Source organism: Crocodylus siamensis, chromosome 2 (assembly GCF_052110815.1).
Source record: "Crocodylus siamensis isolate JL-2025a chromosome 2, ASM5211081v1, whole genome shotgun sequence".
In the NCBI taxonomy this organism is placed as follows: Eukaryota; Metazoa; Chordata; order Crocodylia; family Crocodylidae; genus Crocodylus; species Crocodylus siamensis.
This window is the reverse complement of record NC_143396.1, coordinates 266964742-266985519: the sequence shown is the minus strand read 5'-3', so window position 1 is coordinate 266985519 and position 20778 is coordinate 266964742. Positions and strand designations below refer to the sequence as shown.

The 20778-nt window shown below is 42.8% G+C and overlaps 2 protein-coding genes across 5 annotated transcripts in view; one reads left to right on the top strand and one right to left on the bottom strand.

Annotated features, from left to right (window-relative positions):
* ASB2 (ankyrin repeat and SOCS box containing 2) overlaps nt 1-14861 on the top strand; it is a 49586-nt gene extending 34725 nt beyond the window's left edge. For 3 of the 4 annotated variants that reach the window (XM_090033916.1, XM_090033919.1, XM_090033920.1), the window contains 3 exons: nt 1676-2237; nt 7330-7483; nt 9409-14861. In XM_090033916.1, coding sequence (XP_089890042.1) covers nt 1676-2237; nt 7330-7483; nt 9409-9545 — 853 coding nt within the window. In that variant the 3' untranslated portion in view covers nt 9546-14861. The other variant, XM_090033918.1, reaches the window with a different exon arrangement.
* Nucleotides 11590-20378, bottom strand: FAM181A (family with sequence similarity 181 member A). Its single transcript, XM_090033921.1, has one exon. The coding sequence runs from the start codon at nt 18028-18030 to the stop codon at nt 17155-17157; it is 876 nt and encodes a 291-aa protein (XP_089890047.1). The 5' UTR covers nt 18031-20378; the 3' UTR covers nt 11590-17154.
* Nucleotides 20379-20778: the final 400 nt, after the last annotated feature.

Here is a 20778-nt window from a genome sequence, read left to right as displayed (position 1 = left end):
TTATAAAAATCCTTACATCACAGATTGCAACCTCCAACCTGTAATGACTCAGAAGGAGACCTGACAAGACTGCAGGGAAGCAGGAGGAAATGAGCTCAGCTTGCTGTCATCTGTGAATCCCATTCTTTGATGCCTCCCTCTCCCCATCCATTGTACAGGGTACCTGAGCATGTGGGGGTGAGGAATCCATTGGGTACTAGGTTGTCTAAAATTAGGCCTTGCATGCTGAGTGTGTTGTAATGCCCCAGTCTCTTTGTTGATTTCCCCAGGCAACTTCCCCATATTTCTTGATTCTCAGCTTAGGATCTTTACCAAAGAGGCTGTTTGCAAAAAATGTGTGATCTGGGAAGAAAGCTTATCTCACAGATCTTCCAAACTTCATCTCACAGATCTTCCAATATTTTCATTGGAAGTCATTTATCCACCTCTGGTGACTGTTAAGATCAGAAGTAGGTTTGTTTACAATACATTTATTATTAGTCCTATATTATCATTAAATCCATATAATAATAGAAATTCAATATGTGCTTTTGTATTTAAGGAGGCACCGCTATTTCCAATAAAAATCGCTATGTATTGGGGTTTATAACTCTGTTGCACATTTTTCCACTTTGCAATCAGCTTTTTTTCTTTCTGGCTAGCCACAGTCTGGGATAGACTTGAAAGTCTCATGAAGTGGCCACTGGCACAACTGAGCTGGCACAGTTTCCAGAGGGGTGCCCAGGCCAAGGAATTAGTTTTGGCAGCAGAATTGTAAAGATGGCTTTGGGTCTTAGAAACTGAATATAACCTTCCTCATTTCTGGCTTGGTTTCCTCCTTGTTTGAAGCACTTTGCTATTCCTGTGAAAAATGAAGCATCTAAGATGGTATCACACATTCAAGGTAACACTTACTGGCTGCACCTACACATGCACTTTAATGAACAATAACTGTCTATTTTACTGTACCTTATAGAATCACGTAAAAAAAGTGTGATTATTCTAATACTCAGTAAAATAGGCTATTGAGCATTAAGCAGCACTTATAAACCATGCACATTTGTTATTGTGCATTAAGGTAACCTAAGGCGCATTTCTTTAGTACCTCACACTGGAGGTACAAAATTTAATATGCAGGAAAGCACCTTAATGCACATGTAGATGTGCCCACTAACTGCAGTTAAACTCAAGCAGACTCATGTTCAAGCAGTTTAGCATGTGTTCAGTGTCCTTATGGCATTGCAAACTTTTTCCGTCTCAGGTGAAGGTTATTTCCTAACACATACTAATTTTAATAGGTCACTACATTCCAATGATTTGCAACTGTTGTGAGTGTATATGTAACAAGGTCCTAAATCCTTTTCAGTCTAAGTCAACCTCTAAGTATTAGAAATCAGGATGAGCTTTAATATGAGAGCCAGATTGCCCTAGCAGGGTTCTTACACCCCTCTTTGAAGCACCAGATGTAGTATGATGCGTAGACTGTACTATACACACCTGATTATGGGTCTGATCCAATATGGCCATTCCTGTGCTCCCAACCACAGATCATTAGACCAGTGGGGGTAACCTGTGCAGCAGAGGCCTGTGCTATTATTCATGAGCATCAGGACCACTCTTGCACTGACAGCTGGACAGCTCTCACTGGCTGTAAATTTCTTAAAGCTAACAGCTCTCTTCTGAATTCCCCTGGCAGGATAGTCACAATGTTGATCCCCGTGACTAGTCGCACTCGAGTCAAGCGCAGCGGTATCAGTCCCTTGCATTTGGCAGCTGAGCGCAATAATGACTACATCTTGGAAGAGCTGGTTGAGGCCGGCTATGACGTGAACTTCACCCTTTCTCCTGAGAGATCCAGGCTCTATGAGGACCGGCGAAGCAGCGTCCTCTACTTCGCTGTCATGAACAATAATATCTTTGCCACAGAGCTGCTGCTGCAAGCTGGGGCCAACCCCAACGTTGACCTTCTCAACCCACTGCTCATCTCCATTCGCCATGGGTGCCTGAAAACTATGAAGCTGCTCCTTGACCATGGAGCAAATATTGATGCATACATTTGTAGCCACCCCACCACCTTCCCTGCTACCATCATGTTTTCAATGAAGTACCTTCCTCTGCTAAAGTTTCTAATGGATCTGGGCTGCGATGCTAATTCCTGTTTTAAGTGTCAGTATGGAAATGCCCCACATCCCGTACTAGAATATAGAAGGGACAGATTTAATGAGCCTCGGGTGAGCAAAGAGCCAAGCGTAATACAGGTAAGTGCTGGCTAACTTATCTGTGATACATACAGGGCACCCATTACTCCTATCCAAACACCCCAATCCAGTGTACTGTTATCCTCCCTTTAATGATGGGGAGGATCTTCCTAGGGTCACACAGGAAGTCTGTGGAGGATTGTGGGACTGATGGCAGGTCTCACTAGTTCTAAGTTAACACTCTAACCACAAAATTACCCTCAGTATCAGCTCTTTTCCCCTTCTTTCTCGCTGCATCTGAATGCTCATGAAAGAAACAAATTAGCTCTTGTAATAGCTTCCCTTGTGCAGAAGAGAGCCATCTTAAACCCATTCAAGATTAGACTTTTCCAGGTAAAAAACTGAGCACTGAACTTCAGATATCCACTGTGTGTTCCAGTGGACACATCCTATATATATACCTGTGATCTCATGTTCTAATGTTTCATTTTGTAGGACAAAACAATGGGTTCCTGAAATGGTCTCTGCCAGTGGTTTCAATGCCAACCTCCATCAGAATGAACCACATAGATGTTTTTTGGGGATGGAGCATGGTCTTGTGCCAAATCTAAAGTTGCTTGTACATGCCATGGGGGTTTAATTCAGTTTAGTTCTCCCTAAATTGAAATGGTGGGTTTTTAAAAACATTGCTTCAATTTAGGGAGAATTAAACCAAACTAAACCCCTGTGGTGTGTACACAAGGCTGGGGACCCAATCCTTACCTGCCTCTTCAGTGGCAGGGGGAGGGGGCGACTTGCTGGCAGGCTGAGTGGTCTCTGAGCTATGAGGGGGCCCTCCAAGTGGCACCCACTTGCTGGAACCTGGCCTGGGCAGCCCCGGGGGGGTGCCACAAATGCAGAAGGTAGCCCAGTTCCCGCCTGCAGCCGGAGAGGGAAGCGCCAGTCCCCTCACAGCTCAGGTGGGCAGGCAGGCAGGCTTCAGGGAGAAAAAAGAAAAAGATCAGGCTTGCCACTTTTTTTTTCTTCAGTGGAACCTGCCTGCTCGGGCTATTGCCGGGTCCCACAGTCCCTGAGCTGCATGGGACCTACCAAGCCCTGAGCACATCGGTTTCCAGCACCCTGTGCACTGTTGCACTTCTTTAGGTAGCAAACCGAAATACCTCGGAGATGTTATATCTTGCTACGTACCAAAGTATTTTAAGTGGAATACACTGCCAAGCGTGCAAACAGCAACTCCGTTAAAGCGGTACCAAAAGGCATTTAAGCCACTTTACAGGCCAGTTTTGGGGATGTACAAAGGCCCTAAGTTTTCAATTAAAATAATATTATGTTTCTAACCTTTCTAGAAGCTAAGGTAATCTAGGAGAAGTGCCTAAATGAAACATCATGGTTTACTAAGCATTCTGGAAGGTGCAAGTCAGTCCTAGTGACATAATTCGGGGTTTTAAATAAGACTAGGAGATTTAAACACGGGCTGATATTTTCAGACATTAGATATCTAATTTTTCTTTATTTTAATGGGAATTGTGTGGCATCCAAATGCCATAAGAAACAAAACAATCTCAGATATATTTTCTATTATAATGAAATATGTATCTAAATTTTCTAGACTGCTTTGAAAAATCTCAGGCTGTATATTTGAATATACTTTTAATGATTAATTCCCAAAATGTTCACTAAATGGAAAGTGATTTTTTGGGCATGGATAGAATAATAAATGTTATTCCATCTATGTGGTAACTATTATGTATTGGGGAATTGGAAAATATTTTATTGGCTAGCTTGGCTAGTAGTGACTTATATTGCTTCATAAAACCAAATCCTTGCCCTATTCTCACCTTGTATACAATATAAACTAACAGGACACAGCTATGAAAGTAAAATAAAATCTGATCTGTGCTGAAAGCAAAAGAAAAATAATGGAGGACCCGAGTCAACCTGAGCATAGAAAATATTTCCCTGCTCCTAGGATCTAGGACATATTGTTTTAAATTTGCCTCTCAGCATTAGGGCACTTTCTAATAAAATATATTTTTTGTGGTTTAGCTTGATAATGTGGAATATTTTGAAATAAAACATAAGAGATTAGTTGATCTTTTAATCTCTTAATTTGACACCACAAAATCAGGGCACTGGTTATTTTCAGGAGATCAGATGTCCTGGAATGATTTATTCAAGACTTTTCGTAAATGTTCACAAACAAAAAGTGGTGTTATGTCTGAATCATTAGACTTTACATATAAAAATAATTAGGTATGGGAAACAGAATTAAAGAAGCACACCACTGAAGGCTATTATGGCTGATGCTAAAGCCAACTGTTTCATTTGAAAGTGCTTCATGCTTCCACAAAAGTAGAGAGGCAGATGAGATCAGTCTACACATATTTCATTTTATGTTTCCATTAAATCGTCCAGTTTCCTATAGAAAGGGGAAACAGACAAATTAACACTTTTTCAGCTAATTTTTCAAGAATTAAGTTAGTAATGAGAACATGAAGAGTAATTCATCCTGATGCCTGTAGAGGGCATTTATCATTTTGCTGACATTGAAGGCAAAGAACTCCTCATCCTTGGACTGTAGTTTCAGTCCCATAGCAGTTAAATGTCCTGAAGTGCAACGTTTTGTGGTTTTCTTCTTCCTGAAAGACATTTTAGTTTAGTTTTATTCTGGAGCATGCAGGGTATGACTGCTGAGTTTTTAATGACATATTTGTGTGCAAATATGGTGCTGACAAAGAGCAAAAGAATAAAAACATGAGAGGGGATCTGGTTGTTTATGGCCTTATGTCTAGTGTCTCATTTATCCCTCGGTGTGAGATGAAGTTTTGATAGTGCTGTATATATACCCTGCATTTTCTTTAGGCAGTTGTGAATAGTGACACCTTGAGCAAAGCAGTGAAGAATCAGGCCCAAGTATCCCAAACAGCACTGCCTGTAACCAGACAAGGCAGAAGAACAGTAGGGCTATTTATAACACAGCTCCCATTTATTTGGGAACCTCCCAGGGCTTGTTCATATGGGGCTGCCCAGGAAAGTTAGATGATTCAGCTACAGCAGTGAAGTTGACACACATAGGTTAAAGTACATGAAACCCCTGTGTGGACACTCATTCATGGGTGAAGTGACCATAACTTGCTCCTCAAACTAATTCTCCTCAGATTAACTTAAGTCACTTTACTTCTGACTGAGACAGTCTGAACAGGGGGGCTTATGTGCTTTAACTGGTGCAAAAGTATTCAATAAGCCTGGATGTGAATTTACCATACCCTAGCCAATCTCCATGTATCTCTATGTGAATACTCTTAGTGCACGCTGAAAGTGCTCATGTGGGAAGTTCGTTTGGAGTAGCTTGTGGGCATGTCTACACAAGACACTACAGCACTGTAGCTATGTGTTATGGCACCGTAGCGTCTGTTGGCAAAAACTGATGCTGCCGCTACATCACTGTAGCAAGACGCTTCCTCATTATAGCGCATTGCTACGGCAACATAGAGGCCAAAAATAACTGCATGACAGCACGGCACAGTATGGGCTGTTACTGCACTGTCTTTTAGTACTTTGAAAAGTAAATGACAGTGCAGTAAAAAGGGCACTGTACGGCCATATGTAGACGTGCCCAGTGAGCTGGAAATTCACACCCTTCCTTGCCGAGCACTATTGTTACCATCAAGACAAGGCCTTAATTAATTCTCCGTAACTTGCCTGTGTTTCTCCATCATCTAAGATAGCTTTGTCACTGCACAGCACAGTAGAAGAGATAGATGGAGCCCTACAATATTATGCACAGGATTAGATTTAGGTAGCTATACAAGTCAAGTCTTTTTAAATAGATACTTAAAATCAGGATTGTGAGATGGTATTTCAGTAAAGCTGTGCGAAATTTCACAAACTGTTTCATTTCAACACTGTTTTGACTCATTTTGAGGTTGAAACAGCAAAATCAAAATGAAGTAAAAGGCTTCAAAACAGCTTCAAAACAAAACGAGGCTAGTTAAAACATTTTGAAAGTCAAAACATTTCAACCATAGTACTGGGGATGGGAAGTCAGTCCAGCTGGCTGACTTTCCATCCCCAGCACTAGATCCGGCAGGGGATGGGAAGTCAGCCCAGCTGGGTGGACTCCCCATCCCCAGTGCTAGGATTGGCCTTGGGAAAGGAAGTCAGCCCAGCTGGACTGACTTCCCATCCCTGGTGCTAGCTCTGGCAGGCCCCTAGATGGGCTGACTTCCCATCCCTTGTGCTAGGATCAGGCTCAGGAAAGGAAGTCAGCCCAGATGGGCTGAGTTCCCAACCCCAGCCCCACAATCAGGCTGGGGAAACTTTCCAGCTGGGCTGAGTTTCCCTAGCCCACTTGTGGAGCTGGGGTTGGGAACTCAGCCCAGTGGTGCTGAGTTCCTTTCCCCAGCCCGATGGGCGAAATGTTGAAATAGTACCAAAACAGTCTCACTGTTTCGACAAAGCAGTGAGGCTGTTTTGACTTGGAATGAAATTCAATACAAAACACTGTTCCATCCAGACCTTGAAACTGAAGTTGGAATGGAACAGTGCTGTTTTGCACAGCCCTATATTTTAGCATCTAAATAAACAGTCCGATGCTCAAAGATTCCATTTTTGGCAACAGTTGCCCCACACATTCTCTGAACAGGTAGTCTACAACAGGCTAGGAGCAACACAACCTTAGGTTCTATTGACTTCAAAGCAATTCTCAGGAGACCCTAGGGACAGCTATAGTCGTTCTTCTTATCTCTCTTAGCACCCAGCTTCTCATGGCCTCTTGATAACAAAGAAGAACCTATGAGGCAGAGCAGGAAGGAATATTATGCATTGTGTAATACTCAGCACTCCTTCCATGTTTCATTTAGGAATCCACTATGATTTTGTCTCTTCCTTCTGCAGTGGTAGAGGGGGTGTTTTTGACCTCAGTAGTAATAAGGGAAATTTGGCAGAAGTTTCTTCAAGGAAAATTGAGAATCATGCTTATGCCTGGCACAAAGGTACAATCAGAAAGGTGGCTTTGGTTGTCTTATGTCTAGCCAGAATACAAAGATGTAGCTGACACAGTTCTGGACCCCATATTCCATGGTTGAAATGAGTGGCAGATTTCAAAAGAAGCTCTTCTCTCTGACTGCATTTGCTTTGGCTTTTGTTTCAGTTTTGTGACATGGTGTCTGCTCCAGAGATGAATCGCTGGGCTGGGCCTATTATTGATGTTCTTCTAGATTATGTGGGCAATGTGCAGCTCTGTTCCAGGCTCAAGGAGCACATAGACAGCTACGAAGAGTGGGCTGTCATTAAAGAAAAAGCAGGTATGATGCTGGTGTGAATTATGTCACCCAGAACAGAATCTAGGCCAGGTAATCGCACCACTGGCTGAGTGAATGACATAGAAAGCCTCAGCCTGTCAGAAGCCATCTCCGTTCATAGGCAGAATACTTTATAATGTGTAACCTTGAGGAAAATCCTGTGAGGTTTTAGTGTAGTTTATAAAGAACCCTTTTTGTTTCATCCCTTTCGTATATGATGGGATTTTTCCATTAGGTTTAAATAATGCTTTGGGTCAGATATTCAGACTGTGTAAAATCCCATGACACTGTTGATACAGCTAAACTGATATACATCAGCCAGGAATCTGATCCATTGAGGCTAATTATTCTGGTCATCATTGGAGAAATACTGGATATTGGACCCATACCCTGAGTTAGTCAGCATGCAGCAGTGAATAATCCTAGCTTTCCAGGCTGCCCTGTGGGCACAGAAGCCCTCCAATGCAGCAGTAAATGACTAATACTTTATCTGCCTAGAGCGTCTTTCATCTCAGGGACCCAAGGGGCTTCACAGCTGTCAGGGCTGTGACACCCCACAGTACCCTCCTGAGTAGGATAAATGCAGAGGCCTAACTACCAGGGTCTACACCCTGGTGGTAACAGCAGCAAGGGCAGTGGCAGGGGCCAGGCTAGCTGGCAGCAGCAGTGCCTCTTGTTCCTGTGCCCCCTCCAAGTGGATGCCTGGGACTAGTGCAATGGTCACCCCCTACCCTTGTGATGCTTCTGGGTAAATCTCTTCCCTACGTGCAAAAGGGGAAATGGATTACACTTAGGTACTCCCAGCAAGTCCTGGACAGATTCTGGGATAGGATGCAGGAGCCTTGACTGCTAACTTCCTGGCTCGTGAACTAGATCATGCCCCCACAGTGCATGGATCAGACCAGTTTCTGTTGCTCTCTCTCTTCAAGAAAAGAAACAGTCCCCTCAGCTTTCCTCTTGTTTATATTTTCATCCCCTCTTTTCTGTTCAGCGGTGTTCCCAGTAGAGCCAGCTCCAGTGTCTGTGGAGCTGGCAGATCGTTGTGGCTGGTATTTTACAATGCAGGGGATTATCTGGTGCTTTGCCACTGGTTCACTAGCACACGGGTTCACCCTAGACTCTCTCCTTTTCTGCCAACATACTGACAAATCTCCCTCTTTCTTCTCTTCTTTCAAGGGGATTCTTTCAGCCTGTTTCAGCATCCCGGGGATCCCTGCCCCATTTCCCCACCCACCTTTGAGGCCTCATATTGTGCCTACTGTTAGTCTAGCCAAGGAGGCTTGGACATGGCTCCCAGTCCAGCCAGAGGGGTTGCCACAGAGCTATGTGAAGTATTTCCTCTCTTTCTCCTCATGCTGCCTCTCAGTTCCTGCCAGCTCGAGAACAAGGGACACGACTGAGTCCTGAGCTCTGACCCCTGGCTGGCAGCATGATGCTTTAGCACACAAGAGGCAGCTGTGGCCACCTTTGCCCAGCAGGGCTGAAATGTCCGACTGGCTGGGAGTAGAACTGATCTCACATCTCAAATTGAAGTGGCACATCCAGTAATGTGCAAGAGCCCCGGCCTCAGCACCACACCCAAGTACCCGATCCAGATACTGAGCTGACATGCTGGGCCGAGGGAAAAGAGAGTTGCAATCCCACCCTCCTTTCAGGTAACAGAGCAAATCCACGCCTACATCTCCATCCGCAAGACTGTAGTAGTCCCCACGGCCCTGGAGTATCCTTTGTTTCACCCCCAATAGCGGCTGGCCTGCCCTGGAGCTAAGTGGTGTGACTGGTTTGTCTCTGCTGCTGAGGTAACTTCCACGGGCCATCGTAATGGCTCGACATGCTCAACGTGTGCCCTGCCTTAATAACGTAGCTGATTTGCTACTATACAGTTTGAAAGTGCTTGCGCTCACACTGAAGTCCTGTCTCTTTTCCAGAGCCACCAAGGCCTCTCACACACCTTTGCCGGATCCGAGTTCGAAGCTTGATTGGAAGAAACCGTATTAAACTTATTGACACTTTGCCTCTCCCAGACAGGCTGATTCGATACTTACAGTACGATTATTCTCAATGACCTCGGGCAAACCCGGCAATCAGCAGCCTTCTGGCCTGACACCCGGAGTCATGACAGAGGACAGTAGTATTCACGTAATGATGGTGAACAAAGTGCATGAGGGGATGAGAAGGAATCCCTGTCACTTGACATACAGCATCGCCCAATAGCTAACCTAAGAGCAGTGACAATCTGGAGAAAGGGGAAAGTGAGAGAGCATGCAAAAGTGGATCTGTCTTCAGATTTTCCAAAAGAACGCATACTCTGCAATGCCACACACCTCAGTGTGGGCTGTGAAGAAGGGGGCTGAAAGCCAACACTGGGAAATGAGGAAAGCCAAATGCAAGTAACACTGGGAGATTTGAAAAGAGCATTGAGGTCTTGCAGAGGTTAGAGTCCTTCGGTCACTGTCAAAAATCAGCGTATCTGGGAAACTAAGCACTGATTGGGGGCTTTTTTTGTATTTTTTTGTTTTGTTTTGCTTTTTGTTGCATTATATTGGACAGTTTGCTGGTTGCTGATCACCTGATACCGCATTTTCATTTTGAGGGGTTTTTTGGGGGTAGGCTTTTTTTCTGAATAGCTGACTTGATTTCTGAGCACTTGAAACTCAGAACCTTTTTTTCCTCAACAAAATATTTTGTAAATATTGGGGTAAATCCCTAAGTCGTGCCTCAGGCTAAACTCCCATTAAATTCAGTGGAAGTTGACTTTAAGTAAGATTTAAGGACAGAAAGATTTAACCCTGAGCAAATACTTTGTTTGTAATATAGTAAACATGCACGTGAAGTGTACAGTGGTCAAGATAAATGGGTTTCCTGGACTGGGGATCCTGAAGCAATCTTAAACTCACATAAGCTGGTGTAAATCAGAAGTAGCTGTTTTAACATCAGTGGATTTACTTTAGCATGAGAGCAGAATCAGGCCTTGAATTTTTTCTAACAAATGCCAGTGGAGCAAAAGCCCTAAACTGCTGTTATTGAGAGAAGAGAATAATTATTTCAGTGTTACTAAACACAAAAACAAAGACTTTCAAAAACAGGCACCCAACTTGATACTTCTAAATCCTTATTAATGATAAGGATGACAGATCCGTATTAATGATAAAATGCCTATATGTAGTGCGGGGTTGTGACACAGTGGTCGTGTTCATACATGCATTTATACTAGCTTAAATTTACTGTGCAGTAAGTGGGAGTAAGCCAGAGTCTACATGTGTCTGCATTAAAGTGCATTAACGCTATGTGTTGTCTGACTTGGGACTAAAGTTAGTCCTAAATCAGTCCACACACAGTATTACTGTACCTTAAGGCATCCACGTGTGCGTTACTGAACAGGAAATAATCAGATATAAACTTGATACCTGCATGATGCAAATTTACACTCAAGTCAGTGTAAATTGCCATATTTATTGCACAGTATGGGCATGCACGTGTAGACACTCCCAGTGAGTCATTGTTTATGGCATAAGTCATTCCACTCAAGTCAGTGAGGCCACTTCTTGGAGTAAGATGCTACTCAAGTGGAACAAATGTATCTTTGATACTTTGGCCTAAATTACAAGAGAGCTAAATATCTCACAGCTCCTCCCAGTGACATCAATAGAAGTTGCTATTTCAGCCCCTTTGAAAATCAGATCATGTATTTTGGCACCTACATAAGGATATAAGAGCCTAACTGTCTGTGCAGATCTTGGCCTAGAAACACATTGGTCTTTTCCCTCTGACTAAAAATACAACAGGAGATTTGGGTTACAGTCTGACTTTGGGACAAACCAGAGACTTTTCTGCAAGCACATATGATAGTTATGCTTCTGTCTGTTGAGTTGGGTACCATAGCCTGAACTGAGCAGGGTAAAATCTAAATAGGGTAAATGCTTCTTCCTCTCAAACAGATCTCCACTGCAGCAAGTCCTCTTTGTGCAGTGTTTTAAATCCCAACACAGAAGTTGGACACTTATGGTCCAGAAGCTGGGTCCAACCCATGGAGCATTTGATCGAGCTCACAGACATGTGGAGCTTTGGCAGCAGTATTGATGGGTGTATTTCCTGGGCTGCCCTGGGGAAAAACAGCAGTGTCAGGCACTTTCCCTGTGCTGCTGTGGGGAAAAGAGGCAGTGGCATCTGAGTCCTAGTGGCTTCCCCTCTGCCTCTGACCCAAACTGGGTCATTTTGGTCCGCAGCCTAAAAAGGTTGCCGATGACTGCCCTAACATAAGGCTAAAAGTATCTTCCCCCACTACATCTGCCTTTCCACAAGATTTTAGAACCTGATTTCACCTCCAAAAAATTAGAGATTAAATCTCTTCTAGTACTTGTGGCATGGGCTGTAAACAAAAGCAGCAGTCATTTTAGCTAAGTACATATTTGTGTGTGACTGTCCCCATCCAAAATAGACAGTTGAGAAACCAGTGTGGTTCCAGTTCAGACTGAGCTGAGATCTTGCTAAGATTTGCCAAGACTGGTGAAGCCCTGGCCCAGGGTGAGATCCCTCAGCTGGTAAACACAGGTGTAAATCCATCCATTGACTTCAGTGACACTAGCTTACCCTCCTGAGAGCCTCTCCCATCTTGTCGAATGACAAAGAGGATGTTGTATCAGGATTGAAAGTACTGAAGAAGTTTTCTCATGAAAGACCCTACATATTATCCCCACCTCTAGCCATGCTTGACCCTCTTGCAGCCTCAAGACTGCATAGTGTGCATAGGCCTGATTCTGTGGGATGCTGCGTAGTTTAGTCAAGCTCAGAGGGCAGACTTCCAGAACAAGGTTCCAGGACACAGATCCTCACCTGTGTAACCAGACACCATCCAGTTACTACAGAGGCTGGCAGGCATTCGCCACAGCTAGGAACTGTCCCCTGGGGAATGCAGGATTGAAAGTAGTTTGCTGAATTGAAAGGCCTGACTAAGCAGCTCAGCAGTCTGCATGGTTAAGATACACTGATTTCTGCTACCAAGAGCACAAAGGAGTGATGTGGCAGCACCTCTGGCTACCTCTGCCTCCCCAGTCCAAATGACCAGTCATGCATTCACTTCTGGGTTACAGCCTTCATCATGACTCTGGAAGGAGTCTGATGTTTGCACCTCAGGGTTCAAAATAAGCAGTTGTTACTACTCTGCCACCAAACTCCAGTCAGGTAAATAGGCCACTAAAAATTTCTCATCATCTTTAGGCACTAATCACAAGAGAATTTTCTCTGCAGAATCAAATCTGCAGAGAATTTTTTTCAATATTCTTACACCAATTAAAAGATACCCCGTTGTTGCTATTAACAGTGAGCCAGCATTTGCCAAGAAACAAACAAAGAAGAGATTCAGATGTACACCCACCTCCCCCTACCAAATGAGGAGCCCAGCATGTGTACCATAGACACCAGTACTTTCCTGAAAGACATCCCAGTTCTGGTCAAACATAGATTTATTTTGGAATATTTAAAATGAATATAAATGAACAAACATAGGGCTTGTTTGTGCTGCCTTTATTATACTGGTGAGCGCTTATTTCACTGCAGAACTTGTCCCCATAAAGAGGTGCTCGGCTATTTGTAACAGGATTGAACAGTCCAGTTCTTGCAGTCCTAACAGTACTGTGTGAACTAAATAGTTTTTTGATATATTGAAAATTGCCTGTCTAACTGCTGTAACCTCCCCTTGAAATGGGTTGGGCAGCTATAACCTGGTTCTTGCTCCTGCTATAAATCAGGATTAATTACCCAGTGTAACAGAGTAGAATCAGTCTAGGATGTACATAGATACTAATATTTTATTGGTAGAAACAGTTGACCTAAACCTCTGTTGGACATAAAATCAGATAATTTCAGACCACCTGGCTGATGGAATCATTTGAAGTCACAAATGATGTGCATATACTGTAAGTGTGGGGTTTCATAAGTAATTCATGGTGAGAAACCTTTACATAGGCAAAATAATCATGGGTGTCACTTTTTTTTTAGTTCAAAAATTTGAAACTATATATGGATTGACCAAAAATCACGTTTTGTTTCTTTTTTCTTAGCCAAAAGGCATCAGTCCTTCATTGGATTCCTATGGAACTGATTCTTCTTTCACATTTGTATAAGTCAGGAATAACTAAGTTGAAATCAATAGTGCTACAAGGTGTAAATATAACGTAACCACAAAAAGTATCAAGTCCATACTATGCACATAGTCTGAGTAGAAATCAAGCCATTTGAAGATTTGACCTGGAAATTGCATTATTACTTTATCCTTTTTGTCTGATCATTTCTTCCAGCCTTTACACTGTTGATTTATTACGGTATTATTTGCACTAAAACAGGGCGGGCTACCTCTTATACACTGAGATTAGACACAGTGAGTTCATCAGTGAAATGGAATTGGTACAAATTCTGTTCTCACCTATAAAAGTTAATACAGCTGTACAGAAGTTACTGTGAAATTGAACAAAACTACCAAGTTGTTGTAACAAGTAGAGCTGTTCCAATATACAGTAACATGGTAAATTTTAGTGATCCAGTAATGATGGCTGTTTGTCAGCTGTTCTAGGAATAATACATGACCAGATTACTGTACTTACTGAAACATGTGCAATTCATTTTATATTCTTGTGCACTTTTTTTTTTTTGGATTTTTTTGTATGAAAGGTTTTCATTTTTTCATTATTTATAAAAGGTATTGTGGTTTTGACATTTAAAATTTACATTACACTTTAGTAAATAGTAGCTTTTAGATGTTGTTTTTCATCATTTAAACAAAATAGAACAACTAACAGATTACCAACTTCTTGCAAACTAGTATTTGAGAAACTCGACAAAAGTAAGATGAAGCCAAGTTTCAGCCAATCCAATCAGTAACAACTAATCTGAAGTGGAAAGAGAAGAGGAGAGGAGCACAGATGCTGCTCTTCTTCAAATTTTTTGGAAGAGCTTATGTAAATCTTGTCATTCATTTCACTCTCAGAAGGCATCAGAACTCCATGAAGGGTCAAAATCCTGAAAATAGACCTGAGCAGAGGATGGACAATTCATTGTACTAAGGATTTCAAGATTTCAAAATATGGCTTCCTTCAGAATCCAGGAAGGAAACACTGAAAGGCAGATGAGAAGGGGGAGGGGGGACAATGATTGAAATGTTTTGTTTCGATCTCTCATTTTGATTTTTTCTTTAAATATCATTATATTATTTCTATGATACTTTATTATATCATTATACAACAATGTAACATTTTCAAAAGTCAAAATGGGAAGTTGTTGGAAAAGGAAAAACAGAAAAAAATTCTGAAAATGTTTAAATGGCTTATTTCAGCATGGTTAGGACCCATTCCTGATTTTCTTCAGAAATAAATTACTTCAAAATTGAGCCAATTTCATGGAGTGTTTTGATTTTGACAGAATCACATATTTTATCAGAATATAGGTTTCCATCAAATTTTCTGACCAACTTGTCTGACCAAATTATTCTTATTTTCACGAATAATCTATCTAACTGGAAGCATTTTCAACAAACCACATTCTGATCAGTCATCCAGAAGAAAGCCAGAGTATCTCTAATAAAACTACTCCGGATTCATACAACAGTGACTGAATTCACCCTGTAGCACATTAGCTTCATTTGGACTGTAAGGATGAATAAATCTTACTCATGTGGAGAACTGTTTTAGGAAGCCCCTTTCTTACAGTTCTGCAGATTGATGCTCTTGGGCCCATTTCTCCTCCCACTGAAATAAGCAGGAACTTTGCTTTTACCTATAGTGGGTGCAGAATCAGAAATACTCTCTCTTCATGACCTCCTTTCAGAAGGACAAGGAGGTGATACTGAAAGTAGAGGAGTGAATGCCAGCCTCCTGGACCCTTGGGCATGACCCCACAGTGCTGCACATTGTGTCATCACAGCTCCACAAAGGTGGCACGAAATTCTTCCAAATCAGAGTTCCTAGCTCACTTCTGTGACATGTTATGCCTGGTTTGGACAGGTGCTGGCTGAGTCACAGGACAAGAGGGAAGACAATGAGGAATCTACCCTGGTGTACCTTTTGTTTCGGACTACAAGAATAACCCACCATAGCCTTCTACATGAGCTGCTATTTGTGGAATTGCTGAGGTGCCTGAGGAAAAAAAATCAACTGAAATTTTTTGCAGATATATTTCCAAATGAAAAGTTGCAGTCTGCCTTTAAGGGCAGATCTTCAGCTGATATGAATGGGCCTCCAAGTCCAATGACACAAGTCAAGAAAATTAGGTTATTCCAAAGGTTGTTTAGCTGATAGTTTTCTTTCAGCATGGGTGTAAGTCAGAAGTAAGTTCACAGAAGTCATTGAAGTTACATAAACATGAAGTAGAGACCCAGGAAAGAACCTGAGCTATCTATCATTGAACTCATAGAAAGGTTTCAATTCAGTCATCTTGGTCTCATTTGATTCAGTAAAAGGAAGCCCCAAAGAATCCAGTAGTGTAATTCTATTGACCTCAGTGATAAAGACCACTGTAAGAGAACAGAGACTTAACCCATAATATTTAACTTTTCAGATCTCACGTCTTATTTGCTTAGCACCATTTAGAAGCTTTAGAGAAGTTTAACAAAACCCTTTGTTAGCCTTTCTGAACTGACTTCATTACAAATGATCAACTTCTCTGGTGCATAACTTGCACATCATTTGCAAATACTTGCAGGTTTTCATTTCACAGCCAGAGTAGAAAATTCTCCCTGCAAAGCTCATGTGCCGTTAATACCACTCTCTTATCTGCCTTCTCTTACATGACGTGTTTACACCTACACATTCAAATCTATATGATTTTCAGTGTATTTCCTTAGAACTTAGAGAGTTATTCTGCTTTTATTCAGACAAGCTTTACCCGTGTTAATTCTATAGTTCTTCATAGAGGTACTGCTTGCTAATTTAACCAAACTGCCAGTGAGAAGAGAATTTTGCTTTCATTTCTAGCTACTGACATATTAAACCTGAATCTACACAACAGAATCAAAACAATCAATCATCAGCCTGAACATATTGGAGATGTGAAGACTGAAATAAAATTACCTGCTTTATTTTTTTTAATTCTCTTAATATTTACAGGTGAGAACAGCTGAAATCAATTTACAAACTTGTCTTCTGTGTTAAATATTGTCCTTTCAGTCTTTCACATGCAAAATGAAGTTACCTGAATATTTTGATTTCCCTAGAATGACTTTAAAATACAAGAGTTTCTTTTATGATTTTAAACATTTCATCTCAGTGTTGCTAATATGAAGCGCATCCCTGGAAAGACATTCCCACATGTAGGATCTCTCTGAAGCATTTCAAGTGAAGATTCCCAATGGTTCTTAGCCCAAGGCTCAAGCAATTATCTTAAACATAAGAGGTCTAATTCTCCCCACATCTAGCTCCACAGGCTTCAGTAAGGGCTATTTCTGATTCACCCACAATGTAGTGAGAGGAGAATCAGGCCAAATGCATTAACAATTGGTATTTATATTATCCAGTCTGTGCATTTCAGGCAAAAGAAGCAGCAGCGTGTTAGCTGCTTGTTTTATAGATAGAAAACATCCTTTGCTCCACAGTGGGACTAGCTGATAGGCCACAGTTTGAAGTTACATTTCCATTTCACCTTAAAGAGCTACTGTACACAGTACAACCCTCCTCCCTTCCCTTAGGCTAAATGTATCCAAAGACATTGAAAATAGGTGGTGGTACTGCTGGCTTGGTAGGGATGGGTTTCAAAACCACTGGTCTGTATAGTTTCTGCCCTGTGGCATCTGCCTCTTTGCAGAAGTGTTGGATTTCCCCTTGGGGTGCTGTGTTTTTCCTCCACAGCCCCAAGCCTGGGAAGGGCGACTGAGGTAGGGCTCCTGGGGTTTGGTAAACAGGTTGTCCATGGTACTGAAATGGACAGCAGCTCCAGGCATTCATCCTGCCAGACAGGGATGTCCCAGGCACTTTGATGGGCTCTTTTTCCCTGCTAGGTTGGACAGGCACTGGGGGGCTCTCTGGCCCTATGGCATCTGGGCTCTTTTTGCTTTTCTTCCCCTCATAAGAAGGAAGGTCCCTGGACTTTGGGAGCCCATCCAGTCCTGCCGGAAAGCTCCCAACCAGCAGACTCTGAGTGGGTCTGGGCTCTTCCCAGAAGGAAGCTGGTAGCTGTCTTTTCCTCATGGGCACCTGATCTGGCCTGGCAGACTCTGGACTTTGCTCCTGCAACCCTTTCTCTCCACTGAGGTTCTCCTCCACCTCTGCTCCCCTCAGTGCCTTTTCACTGGCAGCTCTACAGGGATTAGGATCCAGGGCATCTGGGTGGGAGCTACGATTTCTGTCCTCCGCTCCTCTTTTCATGTTGGATTCCATGGATTTGCTGGGGTGACTTCTTGGGATCCTGGAATATTTTTGAGAAAACCGCTTGAGCTGCTTCTGCAAATATTTTCTGTGGTCAACAGAGCGGCGGCAGGGAGCTGACTTATCCAGAGCTGCTTTGATGTCACTGGAGGCCAGGTTCACAAAATTCAGTAACATCTTCACTTCACTGTCTGATGCCATTTCACAGAGTGATCCTCATGGAGGTGTCCATTAAAATGTTATACTTCCTCTCCTGAAGCCTGGGCAAGCCTGTGAAAGGAGGACAGATGTATTTATGGCTTTGAATCCAAACACCATCCTGAAGCTGTAAAATAAAAAGTATCAAGTGGGTACCGGGGAAGGAGTGGGGAGAAAACCAAATCAAACTCTTCAGCTAAACAACAAGTTGTCAGTTTGCCAGTGAGCCAGATGAATGTGCAACATTTTTAGCCCATTCACAACACAGCTGCAGAATCACTGTACCCGTGTGCGTGCACACACACACCTCCCCCCACAAATGCATGGAGTGGCTTGTTACTGCTGGAGAACCCCATGGTTAATCTTGTTACACAGGTAATGTTTAAATCCTAAGCAGAACCCTCTGCAGCACTGGCATGTCACTGTAACCAAATACACACACACGCACACATGCGCGCACACACACACAGAGTAGATTGTTTCACAAATATTGATTGTTACTGTATCATGGCTGAGAAAAACCTAGTTCCCCTGCTAATCTTGTTATACAGGTTATACACTACCAACCTTTAGAGAAGGAACCGGAGTCTGTGAGTGTTTAGAAGCAGTTTAGCAGCACTTGAGTAAGCTGAATGAATATCAACTCCTTCTAGTTAGAGGGCTTTCTCAGACCAATCAGAAGCCACTTTGCCAAATACAAAGCATCCCAATCAGGCATTAGGCTCCCCGTTCTCACATTCTTTGCCATCACAAATTGTTGCCACGGGGACAGCCACAGAAAGACAGCTAATAATACAATCATTTCCCTGCGATTTTTACCATTCTCCCCTCTCCCCTCCACCCCTAGTAGGGCCTTTTTTTTAAGACACAGTCCAACATGAAATGCTGATGATGAGTTAAGAAAGTTTAGACACCCTTTTCTCTGAACTATCCCAAAGCTGTCTGGAGGCTGGCACTAACCATGCTTCAATGACACAGGACAATGCTAGCTGGGGAGACCAGGCTAGCCTACTTTTAACTGTTCTTGATCAGGGCTCTTTTTTTTTAAAGGGAGGATGATGTCAGAAAAAGGTAGGAAAGGAACAAATCTCTAAAGAGATGTGCAGATATCCATGGAAAGGGAGCTTGAGCGCTCAAGAATCTTGTCTTTATGTTTGCCCCCTCAATTGAGCCACACAAAAGCTGAATTACCCATTCAAACCGCCTGGACAAAAGGATGGAGTTGGATAGTACTCTTGCATCTGTAGTCAAACAGTTAGAGACTTAAATCGAGTCGTCATGATGGAGAAAGAGTTAGACAAAGCCCATAGAATTGCCATCAGCAAACATTTTCCTGTGTCATATTAGTGGGTCTCCATGACTCCCCCTGGCCCAGGGACAATAGCACAAGTTTGCACACTCGACTACTGTCACCCTGCCAACGCTGGCAAGGAGCAGAAACAGGACAATCCTTTAAGGGGAAAGCATGCCCACTGCAGGGAAGGTAAGAAGAGAGGGAAGAAAAGTGTGTGAAATGCTAATTGAGCTGCTTCCTTTACTGATCCAGAGTTATGTGAGTCCTCCTCCTTCATACAGGGTTGTCCTAAGGGATGGCAATAACTTAATAGTACAGTAAAACCAGGAGTCTCACAACGCATATTCCCTCCTCTGAGATCTGTGAGAATAAGAGAGCAGAAATCTGTGGCTTGATGAATCTCAAGAATGCCAGCCACTTGGAAATCCAGGCAGCTTGTCCTGCAGCGCAAACGCCTATCACTTCACCTCGGGTTTGGGCAGCCATGGCTGAACTGCAGTTTTCAGTGGTAAGACTAATAAAGATAGCAGGGCCTTTGAGATGCTCTGAGGACTAAATATTTAGAAAAAGCTCAAATATTAAACATGGATCCAAATACCTCCACACTTTGGGGGCATCTGACATGCAACCCAAATTCAGATCCAAATAAAACCTTCTGTATAAGTTACCAGTCTAAGATTTGGCTTTAATGTCCTGTCGGCATCCACCTTTTACAGCGTGAGCTTCTTTTGAATTTGATCATTTCCCTTAGAGGAAGGTGAAACTCCTGACCATGCAATTTAGAGCTTCCTTGTGACACACTCCACACTTATGCAACTTCTTGTTTGGGGTCAGATCATGAAATCCTTATTCACTCTTTGCCATAGGGTATGAGGGATCTGAATTTGAACATATATCTTCTATCCAAGATTGGATATAATATGCAATGCACCCTTTCTGGTGGTCTAGTCTGCCCAAAAGGGACTACAGACCTGCCAGGAGAGAATTCCTGTAAGTGCCAAAATCACCCTGCTCCTGCCTCCTGGTGAAGGAGGTAAGGCCAAAAGTAAGAGGCATGGCTAACACACTCCTGCCCTCAGCATTTGCCAGCTACCAGAATGGCATCTGTGGCTGCTCCAAGCTATGCTGAGTCTGGGCTGGCACCACACGTGGGCCCTTTATACCTCATCCCCAGGACTGCATCCTGTAGCTGAGATTCTGGGCTTTTTATTTCCATGTCCCTGGATTGAAAGAATGTGGCTGTTCTTGAAGAGGTAATGCAAGGTTTTGGAGAAAAAGTCCGTGCCTATATGAGATTCTGACTGCACAGTAGCTCATTGCTACTGCACAGTAGTGTCATGTGGCACGAAGTGTGACATGACTTCTTCACAGCAGTAATGAGCTACTCCACAGTCAGCATCTCCAAAAAGCCATTTGGGGATGCTATTGTGCAGTAACACTGGTTATACCAAGCAGTC